General features: G+C 44.4%; 2 protein-coding genes across 2 annotated transcripts; one reads left to right on the top strand and one right to left on the bottom strand.

The window, feature by feature from the left end:
* Nucleotides 1-381: 381 nt before the first annotated feature.
* Nucleotides 382-2667, bottom strand: LOC115125150 (late histone H2A.2.2-like). Its single transcript, XM_029654647.2, has 2 exons — nt 2533-2667; nt 382-2239 (listed from the first exon to the last, which is right to left on the bottom strand). The coding sequence occupies exon 2, from the start codon at nt 2237-2239 to the stop codon at nt 1826-1828; it is 414 nt and encodes a 137-aa protein (XP_029510507.1). The 5' UTR covers nt 2533-2667; the 3' UTR covers nt 382-1825.
* Nucleotides 2668-3285: 618 nt separating this feature from the next.
* LOC115125149 (angio-associated migratory cell protein-like) lies at nt 3286-12901 on the top strand. The gene is made up of 11 exons (XM_029654646.2): nt 3286-3617; nt 3872-4015; nt 4288-4407; nt 4555-4694; nt 4828-4972; nt 5081-5164; nt 5439-5554; nt 7095-7192; nt 7313-7403; nt 7547-7701; nt 7868-12901. Exons 1-11 carry the CDS (start codon nt 3527-3529, stop codon nt 7941-7943), a joined length of 1260 nt encoding a protein of 419 aa, XP_029510506.2. The 5' UTR covers nt 3286-3526; the 3' UTR covers nt 7944-12901.
* The last annotated feature ends 7689 nt before the right edge of the window (nt 12902-20590 follow it).

Here is a 20590-nt window from a genome sequence, read left to right as displayed (position 1 = left end):
ACTTTTGACCGGTAGTGTATGTGTGCGCGCTTTCTTATGTGCATGTACAGTATGTGTGTGTGTGTGTGTGTGTTGGTACAGCATCCCAGTGTCAATATTAAACAGGCAAATTTTTGTGATAAACTGACGTCAATTATGACTGATTCTGGTGTGACTGGTATGTCCTCCCTATGACAGTTTAAAGAAGCCCACCCACAGTTCAGTTATCGCATATGTCTGAGCAAGTAGGACAAAAGTAGAGACCTGAAAAACATTGTTTCATGTGATTTCTAGACAGATTGGGGATTTAGATGGATTGAGAAAGAGGAAGGAGAAACCATGGAAACAATACATGTCATGTTGCCTATATTTATTTTGCTATAGGAAATCCTCTCATTACCATACACAAATATATCACATCTGACATAACTATTGATAAACATTTTGCACTAATAGTACATTTCAAGCACGGGCACAAATTTCACTGGGGACGGGGGGGACATGTCCGTCCCCCCACCACATTCTGAAAGTGCATTTTTGTCCCCCTCAGGTTTATTGGAATGTGATACAAAACAAGGAAATAGTGTGCTTTAGGACCGTTCGGTTGCCTCCGAGCAGTAGGCTGTTTGGAGTGAAAAATATGTCCCACCCACTTCTTAAACCAAAGTTGTGCCCCTGATTTCAAGGAATATTAAGCCATAAGAAAATACAAAATATGCCTCCTCACTTGGTATAGCATTTACCTTGTGTACCAATAACTAGTCTACCCAGGTTACCTTGACTGGTTTTCCTTATCATGGTGCAGTACTGTAGTGTTTGTCCACGCTGAAGGTCTGCTCATCAGTGAAACCCTCCCGGGCAGAATGCCCGCAGGCAACCCCATGCCAGGCCTACCCCCTAGGATCAAAGACTCAGGAGCACAGAGAAGCCCATACAAAATACACAGACCTGAACAGTGAACAGACAAGTGCTTTCATTTATAATAGTCAATGGCAGCCACTCTTAGACATGAAAAGGAGCTCAATATAAAGTTTAAAAGGTCTGGCTAGCATGCGCAGGGAGACAATCAAGCCAGGGCCAGTTACTCAACATTGATGCAAATTTCTCCTATTATTCTAAATTCTGTTTCCCCCATCCCAGTGCAACAGGGGTCAGTGTGCTGCTGAGTTTGCCATTGTCTGACTGGCCCATACTGGGCTCGAAACAGTGCTCCTCTGCATCACAACCCCTCTCTAATTAACAGTCCAAACAGGTTGAGACACACAAAAGGATACAAAATTGGATGGCTCCAGCCACATTTCAAGCTAGCTGAGGGGTGCTCTTAAGTTACTTTAAAACGCTGTTACACCGGCTTTTGGGTGGAAAAATAAACCATTACGATTCAGTTCTGCAATGCCCTAGTTTTTAAAACTGTCACTAGAACCCAGTTATGCACATGTGTTGGAGCAGTCAGAACACCACACAATCCCAGGGTATTGGTTTTAGCTCATGAAACCAGCAGGCCTACCTCATTCCTTGCAGGGTTGGGGTCAATTCAAATTGAAGTCACTCAATTCAAATTCCTAGTCCAGTGAACTGGCATTATTTCTGTAACAACTTCTCAAACTGAGAAGCATTTTTTGAAAGTGTCAATGATTGAATTGAAAGAACTTCCTGAATTGACCCTGATTTATGAGGTTTGAAATTGAACTAATGAAATATTTAAATAAATAAAGCTTAATATAGGCCATGTCTGGACATTGCAGTGCATCAACTGGCCAACAGTAAAGACATTCTTTAAATATGTTATTTTATTAAGGAAAACGGTGAAAGGGACGAGTTTGCGGTAAAAGCTTGTAGGTACATTTTAAAACTCTTGAGACTGGACGTCATTGCTGACGTCGTCTTTAGGTAGCTTGCTCTTCTTGGGGAGTAACACGGCTTGGATGTTTGGAAGGACACCACCCTCCGATATAGTGACCGCACCCAGCAGCGTGTTCAGCTCCTCGTCGTTCCGCACAGCTAGTTGGATGTGCCGTGGAGCAATGCGCGACTTCTTATTGTCACGGGCCGCGTTACCCGAAAGCTCCAGGACTTCAGCGCAGAGATACTCCAGTATGGCAGCGAGGTAGACTGCAGCTCCTGTACCAATGCGGGTAGTATAACGTCCCTTCTTCAGCAGACGGTGAATTCGGCCTACAGGAAACTGGAGACCTGCCCTGACGGAGCGACTCGTGGAAGTCTTCGATTTGGAGACAGCTTTCTTTGCACGACCAGACATCTTGCAGAAACAAAGTACATGTTTTAGTGACTGTTGAAATTATTCAAACATTGCCTCAAGTGCATCGCCAATATACAAGCCCTCCTGGGAAGAGTTGTGGATGCAAAGAAGCTAATGCACATGCCCTTCAGCTGGTACCCACTCAATCACTACAATCCCACAGGCACACTATTTACACAGTTAACAGGACTACCAGAAGACTTACACTTTAAATCAAAATATGGACAGTTAAGAGGACAAGGCATTTCACACAAATGAGAAGTTAGGAAAAAACGAAACATGTGTATACTCACGGCGACAGGCTGTTTGCAAGAACTAGAACAAGCCTAAACTGGAAATAATAGCAGCCATAGAGACTTTTTTTATGAAGGGAATAACAAGTTGCATTATTGAGGGGACCCGTTTTTCCCAAAGTCACATGTCGTAAATACTTATGTCTGATTGGATAGCCAATTAGATTAAAGGGAATTCACATGGGGCCCAATTCCAAATCGAGCCCTAGGCCCTACTCCGTACTACTCTGGATCTATACAGTACGTTAGCAGATCCGATAGGGTAGGTGGAAGTTGTGCCATCCATCTTTCACCTATTATGTGTTCAGATAATTCACATTAGTCTACCAGAAAATATTACATTACAACAGTGTTTCCCAACTCCGGTCCTGAGTACCACAACAGTATATATGTTTGTTGTACCCGGACAAGCGCAGCCGATTGTACTTGCCAAATAATCATCAAGCCCTTGACAAATTGAAAAAGGTGCTTTTTTCCGGAGCTACAACATAAATGTGTGCTGTTGGAGGGACTCGAGGACCGGAGTTGGGAAACGCTATATCAGAAGAGGGGAAGAATGAAAGCCAGCATGATGATAATGGTGTTATTGTGCCACCTAGTGAACAAGGACGGATGTTACTCTCCGATGAAGTAGTCATGTTGAAGAAGTTCCGCCCACTTTTGCATGGATTGGTTGTTACTGGGAAGGGGTGTGTCAAGTTTCAGGGCGAAATACCAATCGTATCAAATGTTTAATTGACGTCATCACGGAGCGCCAGAGGATTCCGGAGACTTTCCCACATGTGAAAAAAACATGAGGACACTATTTAGATGTTTTTCTCTTTAGCTAGTATTTGTTCTTCGGTCAGCACCAAGAAATAACAATCTTTAGCATTTTCTTTGATTGACTTAACATATTTTCGACATTTGTCGCGCTAGCAAACTTTTCAGCACTCAAGTTAGGCAGCTAATTTAAGTTAGCCACCTTGGTAAAATCTAACGTTAGCTAGCTATCATGGATAACTCGGACGAAAATTCGGTACAATTCCACGGGGATGAAGAGATTATAGAAGTCATCGACCTTAACGAAACAGAGCAAAACCCAGGTAATGATGGTTGCATGCTTAGCTAGATAACGTTAGTTGGTCAGAATCAGATGCTTCAAGGGGTGTAGTTTAGTTCATGTCCTTATAACTGTATGAGGACTTGCTACATGGACTGTCATTGATTGAGCAAAATAAGTTGTCTCTTGGACGCTGGGGGCATTGTCTTGGTTAGACCTTCTATGAGTTAATGTCGTGGTATAAAACTAAGAGAGGTATATGTGTCAAGTGCAGTAATACCTCACTCTGACGGACAGATGATTTGGCGGAGGAGTTCGAGGACGTGGACGTCGGAGAGACTGAGGACGGAGACAATGAACAGGAAGACTGGGATACCGACGACGAGATGGAGCAGGAAAAGGAGCAAGATGACAGCGAACTCACATTTTCCAAACACATGGGTACTAGCTAGCTAACTATACCACATCACTTGTGCGTTTCTTTCAGTCTCTAAACAACTCAGTGGCAGTTGCCGGTAGTAGGTCCATCTCATTATCTTGTCCATCACCACCACCACTATGTGGATAGGATTTGACCGTAAAGGGTGGATGACTTTAGTCGTTTCATGTAATCCAGGTATTGAAGGGAAAGAGACTAAAGAGCTATTGGATAGGCCAGGGACATGTATGGGTCTCTTTTTTTTTCTGTTGTCACATTGACTTGTGTTTTCCAGGCTCTGTGTTCTGTGTGAGTCTGGACCCAGCCACAAACAGCTTGGCTGTGACCGGAGGAGAGGATGACAAGGCCTATGTCTGGAGAGTGAGTGACGGGGAAGTGATGTTTGAATGTACAGGTGAGTCTCCATACTCTCCAAGCTGTCATCAATTAGTTGTTGTGCTTTTAATTTAGCTTTGACATCCCAATAGGACATTTCTTTATGCTACAGGATAGTTGAGCTCAGAATAAACAAGTATTTGTCCTTCTTTTTCCACAACCGTAGGCCATAAGGACTCTGTGACAAGTGTTTTATTCAGCCATGATTCTTCCCTGGTGGCCACGGGGGACATGAGCGGGCTGATCAAGGTCTGGAAGGTGGAGACCAAGCAGGAGGTGTGGTCCTTCGAGGTGGGAGACCTGGAGGTGAGGAAGAACACAGCCCGGCCCAAAACAGGGTGTGCATATTTGTTGTAGCTAAGCAGGAACACACTGCCACACCTGATTCAGCCTGATTAAGCTAGGTAGTTAAATCAAGTTTTTTTTTTGTGTGTGTTAGTGGATGGAGTGGCACCCCTGCGCCCCGGTGCTGCTGGCGGGCATGGCGGATGGTAACGTTTGGATGTGGAAGATCCCAGGGGGTGACTGTAAGACCCTGCAGGGCCCTGGCTGCCAGTCGACCAGTGGAAAGGTCCTGCCAGACGGTGAGACTGTCTTCCCAGCCAAGCATAAAGGACAATTCAGCACAGAACACTCTACCATGATCTGTGCTGCCAGGTTGAACATGTAACAACTTTGTCTTTTCTCCACAGGGAAGAGAGCTGTGGTGGGCTATGAAGATGGGAACGTACGACTTTGGGACCTCAAGCAGGGAAATGCCACCCATGTGATTAAAGGTGAGTTTGGCCAAGTTGTCGCACGCCTGAACACAGTATGTGACCATCCCCGCTACTGCCAGACGGCAGGATATGTGTCATGGTCACCGGGAATCAGTGTGGAATGTGTTTATTAGTGTACATAGCTTACTTTATATCTAGAGTAGATGACCAAACCCCAAATCCTAATCTTGACTTTTCTGAGGATAAAACAGTAATAACTGCCACTGGACCAGCGGTAAGGAACAACTTCTATCCCCACTCAACTGTCTCCTCGCTTCTCTGGCCACCTCAGGTCATGATGGACACCAGGGGGCGCTGACGTGCCTGGCCTGTAACAAGGACGGCTCTCTGGTGCTGACGGGCTCCGTGGATGGCCGTGCCAAGCTCATCAACACTGCCACTGGCAAGGTGGGCAGCGGGCACTACTGTATTATAGAGAACACATAACTACTGTATTATAGAGAACACATAACTACTGTATTATAGAGAACACATAACTACTGTATTATAGAGAACACATAACTACTGTATTATAGAGAACACATAACTACTGTATTATAGAGAACACATACATACTGTATTATAGAGAACACATACATACTGTATTATAGAGAACACATACATACTGTGTTATAGAGAACACATACATACTGGGTTATAGAGGACACATACATACTGTATTATAGAGAACACATAACTACTGTATTATAGAGAACACATAACTACTGTATTATAGAGAACACATACATACTGTATTATAGAGAACACATACATACTGTATTATAGAGAACACATACATACTGTATTATAGAGAACACATAACTACTGTATTATAGAGAACACATAACTACTGTATTATAGAGAACACATACATACTGTATTATAGAGAACACATAACTACTGTATTATAGAGAACACATACATACTGTATTATAGAGAACACATAACTACTGTATTATAGAGAACACATAACTACTGTATTATAGAGAACACATACATACTGTATTATAGAGAACACATACATACTGTATTATAGAGAACACATACATACTGTATTATAGAGAACACATAACTACTGTATTATAGAGAACACATACATACTGTATTATAGAGAACACATAACTACTGTATTATAGAGAACACATACATACTGTGTTATAGAGAACACATACATACTGTGTTATAGAGAACACATACATACTGTGTTATAGAGAACACATACATACTGTGTTATAGAGGACACATACATACTGGGTTATAGAGGACACATACATACTGGGTTATAGAGGACACATACATACTGGGTTATAGAGGACACATACATACTGGGTTATAGAGGACACATACATACTGGGACACGTAACTACTGTAGGATAGAGGACACATACAGTTGAAGTCTGAAGTTTACATACACTTAGGTTGGAGTCATTGAAACTCATTTTCAACCACTCCACAAATTTCTTGTTAATCAACTATAGTTTTGGCAAGTTGGTTAGGACATCTACTTTGTGCATGACACAAGTCATTTTTCCAACAATTGTTTACAGACAGATTATTTCACTTATAATTCACTGTATCACAATTCTAGTGGGTCAGAAGTTGACATAAACTAAGTTGACTGTGCCTTTAAACAGCTTGGAAAATTACAGAAAATTATGTCATGGCTTTAGAAGCTTCTGATAGGCTAATTGATGTCAATTGGAGGTGTACCTGTGGATGTATTTCAAGGCCTACCTTCAAACTCAGTGCCTCTTTGCTTGACATCATGCGGAGATCAGCCAAGACCTCATTGGGAGCAATTTGCAAATTTGACATGCATTATTCACAAGAAAATGTTCTGTCATGTGTTCAATTGACCAACATGGTGTGGGTTTTCGAGATGTGCTGTCCTGCTACTTATCAGTTGGTATATGCTGTCTAACTGGAATGTATCTAATGGGGTGTGTAGGTGTTGGGTGTGTTCTCTGTGGACGGGGGCAAAGCCAAAGCCTCTCAGGAGGATGCTGAGGAGACCAACTCGGTGGAGTCAGTGGGGTTCTGCAATGTGTAAGACTTAATGTTTTTAACATAAGACCAGAATCACAAGTTAACCTTAAATGAACTACATGACATACGGTGTGTAACAGTTGCCATGTTTTGAACGATGCTGTGTTCTCTGTTGTCCAGGTTGCCTCTGATAGCGGTGGCGTATCTGCATGGGACCCTGGCTATCTATGACCTCTCCTCACAGGTCCTCAGACACAAGTGTCAGCACCAGGTAAGAAACCAGCCATCCAACAGGCTCCCAACTCACAACCAAACCCACAATAATCCTCTGATCATGGATTGTAGAGACGTGTTGCTCTGCTATTTTCAAATGCCTTGTTATATGCTCTATAAACTACTATTTTTGTGTGTCAGGCTGGCATTGTTAAACTGCAGTGGGAGGAGTCATCCTCTGTGGTGTCCACCTGTAGTTTGGACGGGGCGGTGAGGCTGTGGGATGCCCGCTCGGGAACCATGGTGTCAGAGTACCGTGGCCACCAGGCGGAGATCCTCGACTTCACACTCAACAGGTACACACACACACCCCTAAGTTTCCGCTAATCACAGATCCTAACCTTTTCAATTAGGCTAATGAACAAAACGTCTGACCCTGTATCAGCGGTTATGGGGAACTTGTATTCTACTTGAGCCAGAAAGGCTCCTATTCTCATCTGACTCTCTCTCCTCCTCCCACAGAGAAGCCTCTATGGCGGTCACTGCCTCTGGAGACCACCAGGCCAAACTCTTCTGCCTCCAACGGCCAGACCGTTAATAAGAGGAGCAGAGGGAGAAAGAGCGAGAGAAATGGGGATGGACTCAACCCTGATCGCGCTTTGTCGACAATGCACCTTAAAGGCAATATTCCCGTTTTTGTGGAGACCGTTTTAACAGTGGACACTGCATATATCGGCTCAATCCGAAGTTGTCACTTAACCTCTCTGGGAAATGTGGGACGGTAGCCAACAGCCAGTGAAAGCGCAGGGCGCCAAATTCAAAACAACAAAAATCTCATAATTAAAATTCCTCAAGCATACACGTATTTTACACCATTTTAAAGATAAAATTCTTGTTAATCCAGCCACAGTGTCTGATTTCAAAAAGGCTTTACAGCGAAAGCACCACAAACGATTATGTTAGGTCACCACCAAGTCACAGAAAAACACAGCCATTTTTCCAGCCAAAGAGAGGAGTCACAAAAAGCACAAATTGAGATAAAATGAATCACTAACCTTGATGGTCTTCATCAGATGACACTCATAGGACTTCATGTTACACAATAAATGTATGTTTTGTTTGGTCAAGTTCATATTTATATCAAAACAATCTCATTTTACTTTGGCGCGTTCAGTAGTTCTAAAACATGCGGTGACTTTGCAGAGAGCCACATCAATTTACAGAAATACTCATCATAAATGTTGATGAAAATACAAGTGTTATACATGGAATTAGAGATATACTTCTCCTTAATGCAACCGCTGTGTCAGATTTTTTAAAAAACTTACGGAAAAATTAAAACGTGCAATACAACAAAGCAGCCTACATATTGACTACCGTAATTTCCGGACTATAAGCCGCTACTTTATTCCCACGCTTGGAACCTCGCGGTTTATACAATGACGCGGCTAATTTATGGATTTTTCCCGCTTTCACAAGATTCATGCCGCCAAAAAACTGAGCACCGTCACATAATGTGACGTAAATCGAGCGCGCTCAAACTTCCCATCATTCTGATTACGGTAGTAATTTTGTCACCCTCATCATGGCAAAGACGAGGAGAAATGGATATGATGCAGGTTTCAAGTTGAAGGCGATCGATCTGGCTGTTGGAAAAGGAAATAGAGCTGCTGCACGGGAGCTTGGCCTTAATGAGTCGATGATAAGACGTTGGAAAGCAGCGTGAGGAACTGACTCAGTGCAAAAAGACAACAACAGCTTTCAGGGGGAAGAAAAGCAGATGGCCCAAAGTATTTGCAGCCACTCGACATCAGTGTAAATCGTGCATTTAAGGTGGCGCTCCTTGTTCAGTGGGAGGTTTGGATGACAAGTGGGGAGAAATCCTTCACTAAAACGGGCCGCATGTGAAGAGCAACTTATGGTCAAGTCTGCCAGTGGGTTCTGACAGCGTGGAGCATTGTCAAAAAATCCACTATCATCAACGGGTTTCGAAAGGCTGGACTGCTGCGTGTTGAAGGGGCAGCATGAGCTCAGCGGGGTATTTGCCTCCGGATGAAAGTGACGAGAGCGACAATGAAAACGATCCAACATCGGATGAAGCAATTCTGAGGCTATTCAACTCCAACACCGAAGGAGATGGCTTCAGTGGTTTCAGTGCACAGGAGGGGGAAGATAGTGACCAATGACTTTCTTGGTAGGCCACTGTTTAATTTGTTACAAGCCGTGTTTCGTTTAAATCCTGTGTAAAGTTAATTTGTTTCAATGTACCGGTAGGCACCTGCGGGATAAGAGCGTCTGCTAAATGACTTAAATGTAATGTAAATGATAGACATGTGCCGCTTATTTATGTACAAAATACATATTTTTGAATAATTCAGTGGGTGCGGTTTATATTCAGGTGCGCTTAATAGTCCAGCAATTACGGTACATATTGTGTAGTCAACATTAGTCAGAAATAGCATTATAAATTTGTACTTACATTTGATGATCTTCATCAGAATGCACTCCCAGGAATCCCAGTTCCACAATAAATGTTTGATTTGTTCGATAAAGTTCATAATTTATGTCCAAATAGCTTCTTTTGTTAGGGAGTTTGGTAAACAAATCCAAATGCGCGTGCAAGTCCAGCCGAACGTCAAAGAAAAGTTCAAAAAGTTATTACAGGTCGTAGAAACATGTCAAACTAAGTATAGAATCAATCTTTAGGATGTTTTTATCATACATCTTCAAAAATGTTCCAAATTGGAGAATTCCTATGTCTGTAGAAAAGCAATGGAACGAGAGCTAACTCTCTTGTGGCCGTGCATCACGAGCTCGTGGCACTCTGCCAGACACTTGGCTCAATCCCCTCTCATTCAGCCCCCCTTCACAGTAGAAGCCTGAAACAAAGTTCTAAAGCCTGTTGACATCTAGTGGAAGCCTTAGGAAGTGCAACATAACCAATATCCCACTGCATATTGGAATGGCAAAGAGTTAAACTACAAACCTCAGATTTTCCATTTCCTGGTTGGATTTTTCTCCGGTTTTCGCCTACCATATGAGTTCTGTTATACTCACAGACAGTTTTAGAAACTTCAGAGTGTTTTCTATCCAATACTACTAATAATATGCATATATTAGCATCTAGGACAGAGTAGCAGGCAGTTTACTCTGGGCACCTTATTCATCCAAGCTACTCAATACTGCCCCCCTGTCACCAAGAAGTTAAATGGCGCATTGTCAACAAAGCGCGATCGGATTGAATCCCGGCCTTTCATTGTGTTTTCTCACAACTGAGGGTTTTTGAACTGTCTTGTATCGATTGTGGTCTGTCTGATCTATAGTAGACCTGCAGTGTTCTAGAAGGTTCTAGAACTGCCAGCCATTCTACTCGGGTTTCTCAAGTAGAACCCACACAAAATATATACATTCTAAGTGGTGTGGTAGTGTAGATGTTGGAACACGTCAACCTAGAGGCAATAAAGCATCTAACAGTAGACCAATGGGATATGTCGTGTGGTCCTTGATTTATTACTAAATACACTTTCAACTACACCTTGGTGTTCCCTGTGCGATTTGGTTTGATGACATTATGAATACACATTAAGGTAATAGAGCTACGTAGAGATGGAGATCTCGAGGATGTCCCCATAATATCTGGTGATTTGTGGAGTGTAATCCTCACTTTCTCCCTAAATCACCCCAAATTATGTCAACTCAACCTTATGTACAGTGGGGCAAAAAAAGTATTTAGTCAGCCACCAATTGTGAAAGTTCTCCCACTTAAAAAGATGAGAGGCGTGTCATTTTCATCATAGGTACACTTCAACTATGACAGACAAAATGAGGAAAAAAATCAAGAAAATCACATTGTAGGATTTTTAATGAATTTATTTGCAAATGATGGTGGAAAATAAGTATTTGGTCAATAACAAAAGTTTATCTCAATACCTTTGTTGGCAATGACAGAGGTCAAGCGTTTTCTGTAAGTCTTCACAAGGTTTTCACACACTGTTGTTGGTATTTTGGCCCATTCCTCCATGCAGATCTCCTCTAGAGCAGTGATGTTTTGGGGCTGTTTCTGGGCAACACGGACTTTCAACTCCCTCCAAAGATTTTCTATGGGGTTGAGATCTGGAGACTGGCTAGGTCACTCCAGGACATTGAAATGCTTCTTACGAAGCCACTCCTTCGTTGCCCGGGCGGTGTGTTTGGGATCATTGTCATGCTGAAAGATCCAGCCACGTTTCATCTTCAATGCCCTTGCTGATGGAAGGAGGTTTTCACTCAAAATCTCACGATACATGGCCCCATACATTCTTTCCTTTACACGGATCAGTCGTCCTGGTCCCTTTGCATAAAAACAGCCCCAAAGCATGATGTTTCCACCCCCATACTTCACAGTAGGTATGGTGTTCTTTGGATGCAACTCAGCATTCTTTGTCCTCCAAACACGACGAGTTGAGTTTTTACCAAAAAGTTATATTTTGGTTTCATCTGACCATATGACATTCTCCCAATCTTCTTCTGGATCTTCCAAATGCTCTCTAGCAAACTTCAGATGGGCCTGGGCATGTACTGGCTTAAGCAGGGGGACACGTGTGGCACTGCAAGATTTGAGTCCCTGGCGGCGTAGTGTGTTACTGATGGTAGGCTTTGTTACTTTGGTCCCAGCTTTCTGCAGGTCATTCATTAGGTCCCCCCGTGTGGTTCTGGGATTTTTGCTCACCGTTCTTGTGATCATTTTGACCCCACAGGGTGAGATCTTGCGTGGAGCCCCAGATCAAGGGAGATTATCAGTGGTCTTGTATGTCTTCCATTTCCTAATAATTGCTCCCACAGTTGATTTCTTCAAACCAAGCTGCTTACCTATTGCAGATTCAGTCTTCCCAGCCTGGTGCAGGTCTACAATTTTGTTTCTGGTGTCCTTTGACAGCTCTTTGGTCTTGGCCATAGTGGAGTTTGGAGTGTGACTGTTTGAGGTTGTGGACAGGTGTCTTTTATACTGATAACAAGTTCAAACAGGTGCCATTAAATCAGGTAACGAGTGGAGGACAGAGGAGCCTCTTAAAGAAGAAGTTACAGGTCTGTGAGAGCCAGAAATCTTGCTTGTTTGTAGGTGACTTATTATTTTCCACCAATTGTCACCAATAGGTGACTTACTTATTTTCCACCAATTTGCAAATAAATTCATTAAAAATCCTACAATGTGATTTTCAGGATTTTCTCCCCTCATTTTGTCTGTCATAGTTGAAGTGTACCTATGATGAAAATTATAGTTCTCTCTCATCTTTAAGTGGGAGAAATTGCACAATTGGTGGCTGCCTAAATACTTTTTTCCCCCACTGTAAATATATTGGGCCCTGTTGAAATACTTTAGAAATGCATCCGTCCTTCTTTTTCTGAAGTAATCACGAATCTGGATTGGTGAAAATACTGTGATAACTTTGCTTTCCCCTGCCCCATCACTGACCTTAAGGAAACATGGAAGGAAGGGTGCATCTCTGAAGTATTGGGACAGAGCCATGGGCTTTGTTCTGCTGTTTGTTGGAACCATTAAAGATGTTTTCAACCCAAGTCTCTAGGTTGTCCTGGTTCATTCCCAGCATCAGCTCTGCCTGAGAAGGCTTTGTGCAGACCGTCATTGAGTCACATATTGTCTCACAAATGGCACCCTATTCTCTATAGTGGTCTTCTTTTGACTAGGGCTGTGGTCAAAAGTAGTGCACTATATAGGGAATAGGGTGCGATTTGTTACACACTGTAGAGACCAGAACACTGCTGTGATTAGAGGTATGATAAGCATACTACAAAGTCAACTGCATCATCAAGAGATGACCTCATTTGTTGTAAACTTGGATCTGTGTGCTTGATCTAATGCATTCAGCCACGCTACAGGGTGCCCTAGCCAAAATAGCTTCTAGGCTAATCTAACATTATACAGATATGACTCAGACACAGTGCATTTGGAAAGTATTCAGACCCCTTGACTTTTTCCACATTTTTGTTACAGCCCTTATTCAAAAATGTATTAAATAAAAAATGTTCCTCAATCTACGCACTACCCCATAATGACAAAGCGAAAACAGGTTTTTAGTTTTTTTGGTGGAAGTGTATTAAAATAAAACTGATACTGTTTTTACACAAGTGTTCAGAACCTCTGCTATGAGACTCGTAATTGAGTTCAGGTGCACCCTGTTACCATTGATCATCCTTGAGATGTTTCTACAACTTGATTGGAGTCCACCTGTGGGAAAATCAATTGATTGGACATGATTTGGAAAGGCACGCACCTGTCTATATAAGGTCCCACAGTTGACAGTGCATGTCAGAGCAAAAACCAAGCCATGAGGTCAAAGGAATTGTCTGTAGAGTTCTGAGACAGAATTGTGTCAAGCCACAGATCTGGGGAAGGGTACCAAAAAATGTATGCAGCATTGAAGGTCCCCAAGAGATGTTAAGCTACAGGACTGTCTGTAATACCAACATGTTTCAAGCAGACCACCATAGTCCCTATGCTCAAGAACACTAAGGTAACCTGCCTAAATGACTACCGACCTGAAGCACTCACGTCTGTAGCTATGAAGTGCTTTGAAAGGCTGGTCATGGCTCACATCAACACCATTATTCCAGAAACCCTAGACCCACTCCAATTTGCAAACCGCTCCAACAGATCCACAGATGATGCAATCTCTATTGCACTCCACACTGCCCTTTCCCACCTGGACAAAATGAACACCTATGTGAGAGTGCTATTCATTGACTACAGCTCAGCGTTCAACACCATAGTGCCCTCAAAGCTCATCACTAAGCTAAGGACCCTGGGACTAAACACCCCCCTCTGCAACTGGATCCTGGACTTCCTGACGGGCCACCCCCAGGTGGTAACGCTAGGTAACAACACATCCGCCACGCTGATCTTCAACACGGGAGCCCCTCAGGGGTGCGTGCTCAGTCCCCTCCTGTACTCCCTGTTCACTCATGACTGCACGGCCAGACACGACTCCAATACCATCATTAAGTTTGCCGATGACACAACAGTGGTAGGCCTTATCCCCTACAACGACGAGACGGCCTATAGGGAGGAGGTCAGAGACCTGGCTGTGTGGTGCCAGGACAACAACTTTTCCCTCAACATGATCAAGACAAAGGAGATGATTGTGGACTACAGGAAAAGGAAGACCGAGCACACCCCCATTCTCATCAACGGGGCTGTAGTGGAGCAGGTTGAGAGCTTCAAGTTCCTTGGTGTCCACATCACCAACAAACTAACATGGTCCAAGCACACCAAGACAGTCGGAAGAGGGCACGACAAAACCTATTCCGCCTCAGGAGACTGAAAAGATTTGGCATTGGTCCTCAGATCCTCAAAAGGTTCTACAGCTGCACCATCGAGAGCATCCTGGCTGGTTGCATCACTGCCTGGTATGGCAACAACAGTGTCCTCCATCATTCTTAAATGGAAGAAGATTGGGAACCACCAAGACACTTCCTAGAGCTTGCCTCCTGGCCAAACTGAGCAATAGGGGGAGAAGGGCCTTGGTCAGGTAGGTGACCAAGAACCCGATGATCACTCTGACAGTTCTTCTGTGGAGATTGAAGAACCTTCCAGAAGGACAACCATCTCTACAGCACTCCACCAATCAGGCCTTTATGGTAGTGGCCAGATGGAAGCCACTAAAAGGCACATGCCAGCCCGCTTGGAGTTTGCCAAATGGCACCTAAAGGACTCTCAGACCATAAGAAACAAGATTCTCTGGCCTGAATGCCAATTGCCACGTCTGGAGGAAACCAGGTACCGCTCATCACCTGGCTAATACCATCCCTATGGTGAAGCATGGTGGTTGCAGCATCATGCTGTGGGGATGTTTTTCAGTGGCAGAGACTGGGAGACTAGTCAAGATCGAAGGAAAGATGATCAGAGGAAAGTGCAAGATCTTTGATGAAAACCTGCTCCAGAGTGCTCAGGACCACCGACTGGGGCGACGGTTCACCTTCCAACAGGACAACGACCCTAAGCACACAGCCAAGACAACCCAGGATTGGCTTCGGGACAAGTCTCTGAATGTCCTTGAGTGGCCCAGCCAGAACCCCATCGAACATCTCTGGAGAGACCTGATAATGTGTGCAGCGACCCTCCCCATCCAACCTTACGAGCTTGAGATGATCTAAAGAGAAGAATGGGAGCAAAACATGTTTATGTTTTGGGTTCTAATGGGGGTACGACAGTAGAACTAAGCTGATGGGGCATTTTAAGTTATATTCTTCAAGGGGGTACGACAGTAGAACTAAGCTGATGGGGCATTTTAAGTTATATTCTTCAAGAATCAGTGGCTATATATCTTGATTTTATTCATCAAATGTATTCTAGCTTTAAAAGGGGAAAGCACATAAAGTGTAGGAAAATCTAGGTGAGGATAACCTCCTTTCTAGGAATAGGCAGTGGCCACTAGTCCAGTGTTTCCCAACTCCATTCCTCCAGTGCCCCCAAGTAACAGTATACAGTGCCTTGCGAAAGTATTCGGCCCCCTTGAACTTTGCAACCTTTTGCCACATTTCAGGCTTCAAACATAAAGATATAAAACTGTATTTTTTTGTGAAGAATCAACAACAAGTGGGACACAATCATGAAGTGGAACGACATTTATTGGATATTTCAAACTTTTTTAACAAATCAAAAACTGAAAAATTGGGCGTGCAAAATGATTCAGCCTCCTTAAGTTAATACTTTGTAGCGCCACATTCAGGTCTGGACTTTGACTTGGCCATTCTAACACCTGGATGTGTTTATTTTTGAACCACTCCATTGTAGATTTTGCTTTATGTTTTGGATCATTGTCTTGTTGGAAGACAAATCTCCGTCCCAGTCACAGGTCTTTTGCAGACTCCATCAGGTTTTCTTCCAGAATGGTCCTGTATTTGGCTCCATCCATCTTCCCATCACTTTTAACCATCTTCCCTGTCCCTGCTGAAGAAAAGCAGGCCCAAACCATGATGCTGCCACCACCATGTTTGACAGTGGGGATGGTGTATTCAGGGTGATGAGCTGTGTTGCTTTTACGCCAAACATAACTTTTTGCATTGTTGCCAAAAAGTTCAATTTTGGTTTCATCTGACCAGAGCACCTTCTTCCACATGTTTGGTGTGTCTCCCAGATGGCTTGTGGCAAACTTTAAACGACACTTTTTATGGATATCTTTAAGAAATGGCTTTCTTCTTGCCACTCTTCCATAAAGGCCAGATTTGTGCAATATACGACTGATTGTTGTCCTATGGACAGAGTCTCCCACCTCAGCTGTAGATCTCTGCAGTTCATCCAGAGTGATAATGGTCCTCTTGGCTGCATCTCTGATCAGTCTTCTCCTTGTATGAGCTGAAAGTTTAGAGGGACGGTCAGGTCTTGGTAGATTTGCAGTGGTCTGATACTCCTTCCATTTCAATATTATCGCTTGCACAGTGCTCATTGGGATGTTTAAAGCTTGGGAAATATTTTTGTATCCAAATCCGGCTTTAAACTTCTTCACAACAGTATCTCGGACCTGCCTGGTGTGTTCCTTGTTCTTCATGATGCTCTCTGCGCTTTTAACGGACCTCTGAGACTATCACAGTGCAGGTGCATTTATACGGAGACTTGATTACACACAGGTGGATTGTATTTATCATCATTAGTCATTTAGGTCAACATTGGATCATTCAGAGATCCTCACTGAACTTCTGGAGAGAGTTTGCTGCACTGAAAGTAAAGGGGCTGAATAATTTTGCACGCCCAATTTTTCAGTTTTGATTTGTTAAAAAGTTTGAAATATCAATAAATGTCGTTCCACTTCATGATTGTGTCCCACTTGTTGTTGATTCTTCACAAAAAAATACAGTTTTATATCTTTATGTTTGAAGCCTGAAATGTGGCAAAAGGCCGCAAAGTTCAAGGGGGCCGAATACTTTCGCAAGGCACTGTATATTTCTGTTGTAGTAGACCTCATTCAACTTGTCAACTAATCATAAAGCCCTTTTAATGAGTTGAATCAGGTGATGGTTTTTTTTTTTTTTTTTGGGGGCTACAACAAAAATGTGTGCTGCTGGTGGTCCTGGAGGACTGGAGTTGAGAACGTTAGGCTACCATATTTTCCTGTGAAACCGAGGGGATAAAATGATCTCCTGTGTCATGACAAGCCCTTTCCTCTAGGAAAAGCCTCATAAGCAGATGTTTATGTCCTGTAAGAATGTAATGATATTGCTGTTTTATTGCAGTGACCTACATATTCTACCCAGCAGGAAACGCATTAGCCAAGTAGCTACTGTTTTGTTGCTATGCCAATGCTTGTGAAATGTCTACCTCTTTACCAAACTGGTCTTTAGAGAGAGTGTGTGGGAGGGACAGAGCTAGTATAACAGAAAGACCAAGGCATTATCACATTTTATAGGTGTGTTTAGTAGTTGTTTGTCGGGATTTGCAAAGGCCCAAGTACAGTAACACTAACTGTCCTCATCTAATTCCTATTTAATCATGTGTGGGTTTTAATGTAGCTGAAGGATAGTGCTTTATCCTCTGTTGTAGTTGGTTGCCAGGCTCCAATGAGACAGGGACAATACAGGTTTAGAGAACTCTACAGTCAGATGCACAGGAAGCTACTGGGTATAACGTATGGCTTCCACCGCCATCACTCCTCTCCTCTCATCCCTCTATAGTCTATACTATATCCTCCTACATCATTCCACTCTCCTCCCAATCCTCCCATTTTATCTGTCTTCCTCGCTATTGCTGCCATCACTCCCTCCTCTTCTCATGTCGGAATTCTCCCCCTCCTTCCATCACTCCATTCCATCCATAGCCCTATCACTCCATTCCATCCATAGCCCTCCTCCTTCCATTACTCCATTCCATCCATAGCCCTCCTCCTTCCATCACTCCATTCCATCCATAGCCCTCCTCCTTCCATCACTCCATTCCATCCATTGCCCTCCTCCTTCCATCACTCCATTCCATCCATAGCCCTCCTTCCATCACTCCATTCCATCCATAGCCCTTCTCCTTCCATCACTCCATTCCATCCATAGCCCTCCTCCTTCCATCACTCCATTCCATCCATAGCCCTCCTCCTTCCATCACTCCATTCCATCCATAGCCCTCCTCCTTCCATCACTCCATTCCATCCATAGCCCTCCTTCCATCACTCCATTCCATCCATAGCCCTTCTCCTTCCATCACTCCATTCCATCCATAGCCCTCCTCCTTCCATCACTCCATTCCATCCATAGCCCTCCTCCTTCCATCACTCCATTCCATCCATAGCCCTCCTCCTTCCATCACTCCATTCCATCCATAGCCCTCCTCCTCCCATCACTCCATTCCATCCATAGCCCTTCTCCTTCCATCACTCCATTCCATCCATAGCCCTCCTCCTTCCATCACTCATTCCATCCATAGCCCTCCTTCCATCATCTCCATTCCATCCATCCAGCCCTCCTCCTTCCATCACTCCATTCCATCCATAGCCCTCCTCCTTCCATCACTCCATTCCATCCATATCCCTCCTCCTTCCATCACTCCATTCCATCCATATCCCTCCTCCTCCCATCACTCCATTCCATCCATAGCCCTCCTCCTCCCAACACTCCATTCCATCCATAGCCCTCCTCCTCCCATCACTCCATTCCATCCATAGCCCTCCTCCTTCCATCACTCCATTCCATCCATAGCCCTCCTCCTTCCATCACTCCATTCCATCCATAGCCCTCCTCCTTCCATCACTCCATTCCATCCATAGCCCTCCTCCTTCCATCACTCCATTCCATCCATAAGCCTCCTCCTTCCATCCATAGCCCTCCTCCTCCCATCACTCCATTCCATCCATAGCCCTCCTCCTTCCATCACTCCATTCCATCCATATCCCTCCTCCTTCCATCACTCCATTCCATCCATATCCTTCCTCCTCCCATCACTCCATTCCATCCATAGCCCTCCTCCCATCACTCCATTCCATCCATATCCCTCCTCCTTCCATCACTCCATTCCATCCATAGCCCTCCTCCTCCCATCACTCCATTCCATCCATAGCCCTCCTCCTCCCATCACTCCATTCCATCCATAGCCCTCCTCCTCCCATCACTCCATTCCATCCATAGCCCTCCTCCTCCCATCCATAGCGCTCCTCCTTCCATCCATAGCTCTCCTCCTTCCATCCATAGCCCTCCTCCTTCCATCCATAGCCCTCCTCCTCCCATCACTCCATTCCATCCATAGCCCTCCTCCTCCCATCACTCCATTCCATCCATAGCCCTCCTCCTCCCATCACTCCATTCCATCCATAGCCCTCCTCCTTCCATCACTCCATTCCATCCATATCCCTCCTCCTCCCATCACTCCATTCCATCCATAGCCCTCCTCCTTCCATCACTCCATTCCATCCATAGCCCTCCTCCTTCCATCACTCCATTCCATCCATAGCCCTCCTCCTCCCATCACTCCATTCCATCCATAGCCCCCCTCCCATCACTCATTCCATCCATCCATCACTCCATTCCATCCATAGCCCTCCTCCTCCCATCCATAGCGCTCCTCCTTCCATCCATAGCTCTCCTCCTTCCATCCATAGCCCTCCTCTTTCCATCCATAGCCCTCCTCCTCCCATCACTCCATTCCATCCATAGCCCTCCTCCTCCCATCACTCCATTCCATCCATAGCCCTCCTCCTTCCATCACTCCATTCCATCCATATCCCTCCTCCTTCCATCACTCCATTCCATCCATATCCCTCCTCCTCCCATCACTCCATTCCATCCATAGCCCTCCTCCTTCCATCACTCCATTCCATCCATATCCCTCCTCCTTCCATCACTCCATTCCATCCATAGCCCTCCTCCTCCCATCACTCCATTCCATCCATAGCCCTCCTCCTCCCATCACTCCATTCCATCCATAGCCCTCCTCCTCCCATCACTCCATTCCATCCATAGCCCTCCTCCTTCCATCACTCCATTCCATCCATATCCCTCCTCCTTCCATCACTCCATTCCATCCATATCCTCCTCCTCCCATCATTCTCCATTCCATCCATTCCATCCATAGCCCTCCTCCTCCCATCACTCCATTCCATCCATAGCCCTCCTCCCATCACTCCATTCCATCCATAGCCCTCCTCCTCCCATCACTCCATTCCATCCATAGCCCTCCTCCTCCCATCCATAGCCCTCCTCCTTCCATCCATAGCCCTCCTCCTCCCATCACTCCATTCCATCCATAGCCCTCCTCCCATCACTCCATTCCAT

The sequence above is a fragment of the Oncorhynchus nerka genome, linkage group LG2 (genome assembly GCF_034236695.1).
Source record: "Oncorhynchus nerka isolate Pitt River linkage group LG2, Oner_Uvic_2.0, whole genome shotgun sequence".
In the NCBI taxonomy this organism is placed as follows: domain Eukaryota; kingdom Metazoa; phylum Chordata; class Actinopteri; order Salmoniformes; family Salmonidae; genus Oncorhynchus; species Oncorhynchus nerka.
Note: the sequence above shows the minus strand (reverse complement) of the source record. Positions and strands in the feature narration are given on the sequence as shown.

What these genes read in the sequence shown, in the direction of transcription:
- LOC115125150 (XM_029654647.2), bottom strand. Translation starts at nt 2,239, where the DNA reads ATGTCTGGTCGTGCAAAGAAAGCTGTCTCCAAATCGAAGACTTCCACG.
- LOC115125149 (XM_029654646.2), top strand. Translation starts at nt 3,527, where the DNA reads ATGGATAACTCGGACGAAAATTCGGTACAATTCCACGGGGATGAAGAG. An exon ending in CGAAACAGAGCAAAACCCAG is followed by an intron (nt 3,618 to 3,871) that starts GTAATGATGGTT and finishes TCTGACGGACAG; the next exon opens with ATGATTTGGCGGAGGAGTTC. An exon ending in TCGAGGTGGGAGACCTGGAG is followed by an intron (nt 4,695 to 4,827) that starts GTGAGGAAGAAC and finishes TGTGTGTGTTAG; the next exon opens with TGGATGGAGTGGCACCCCTG.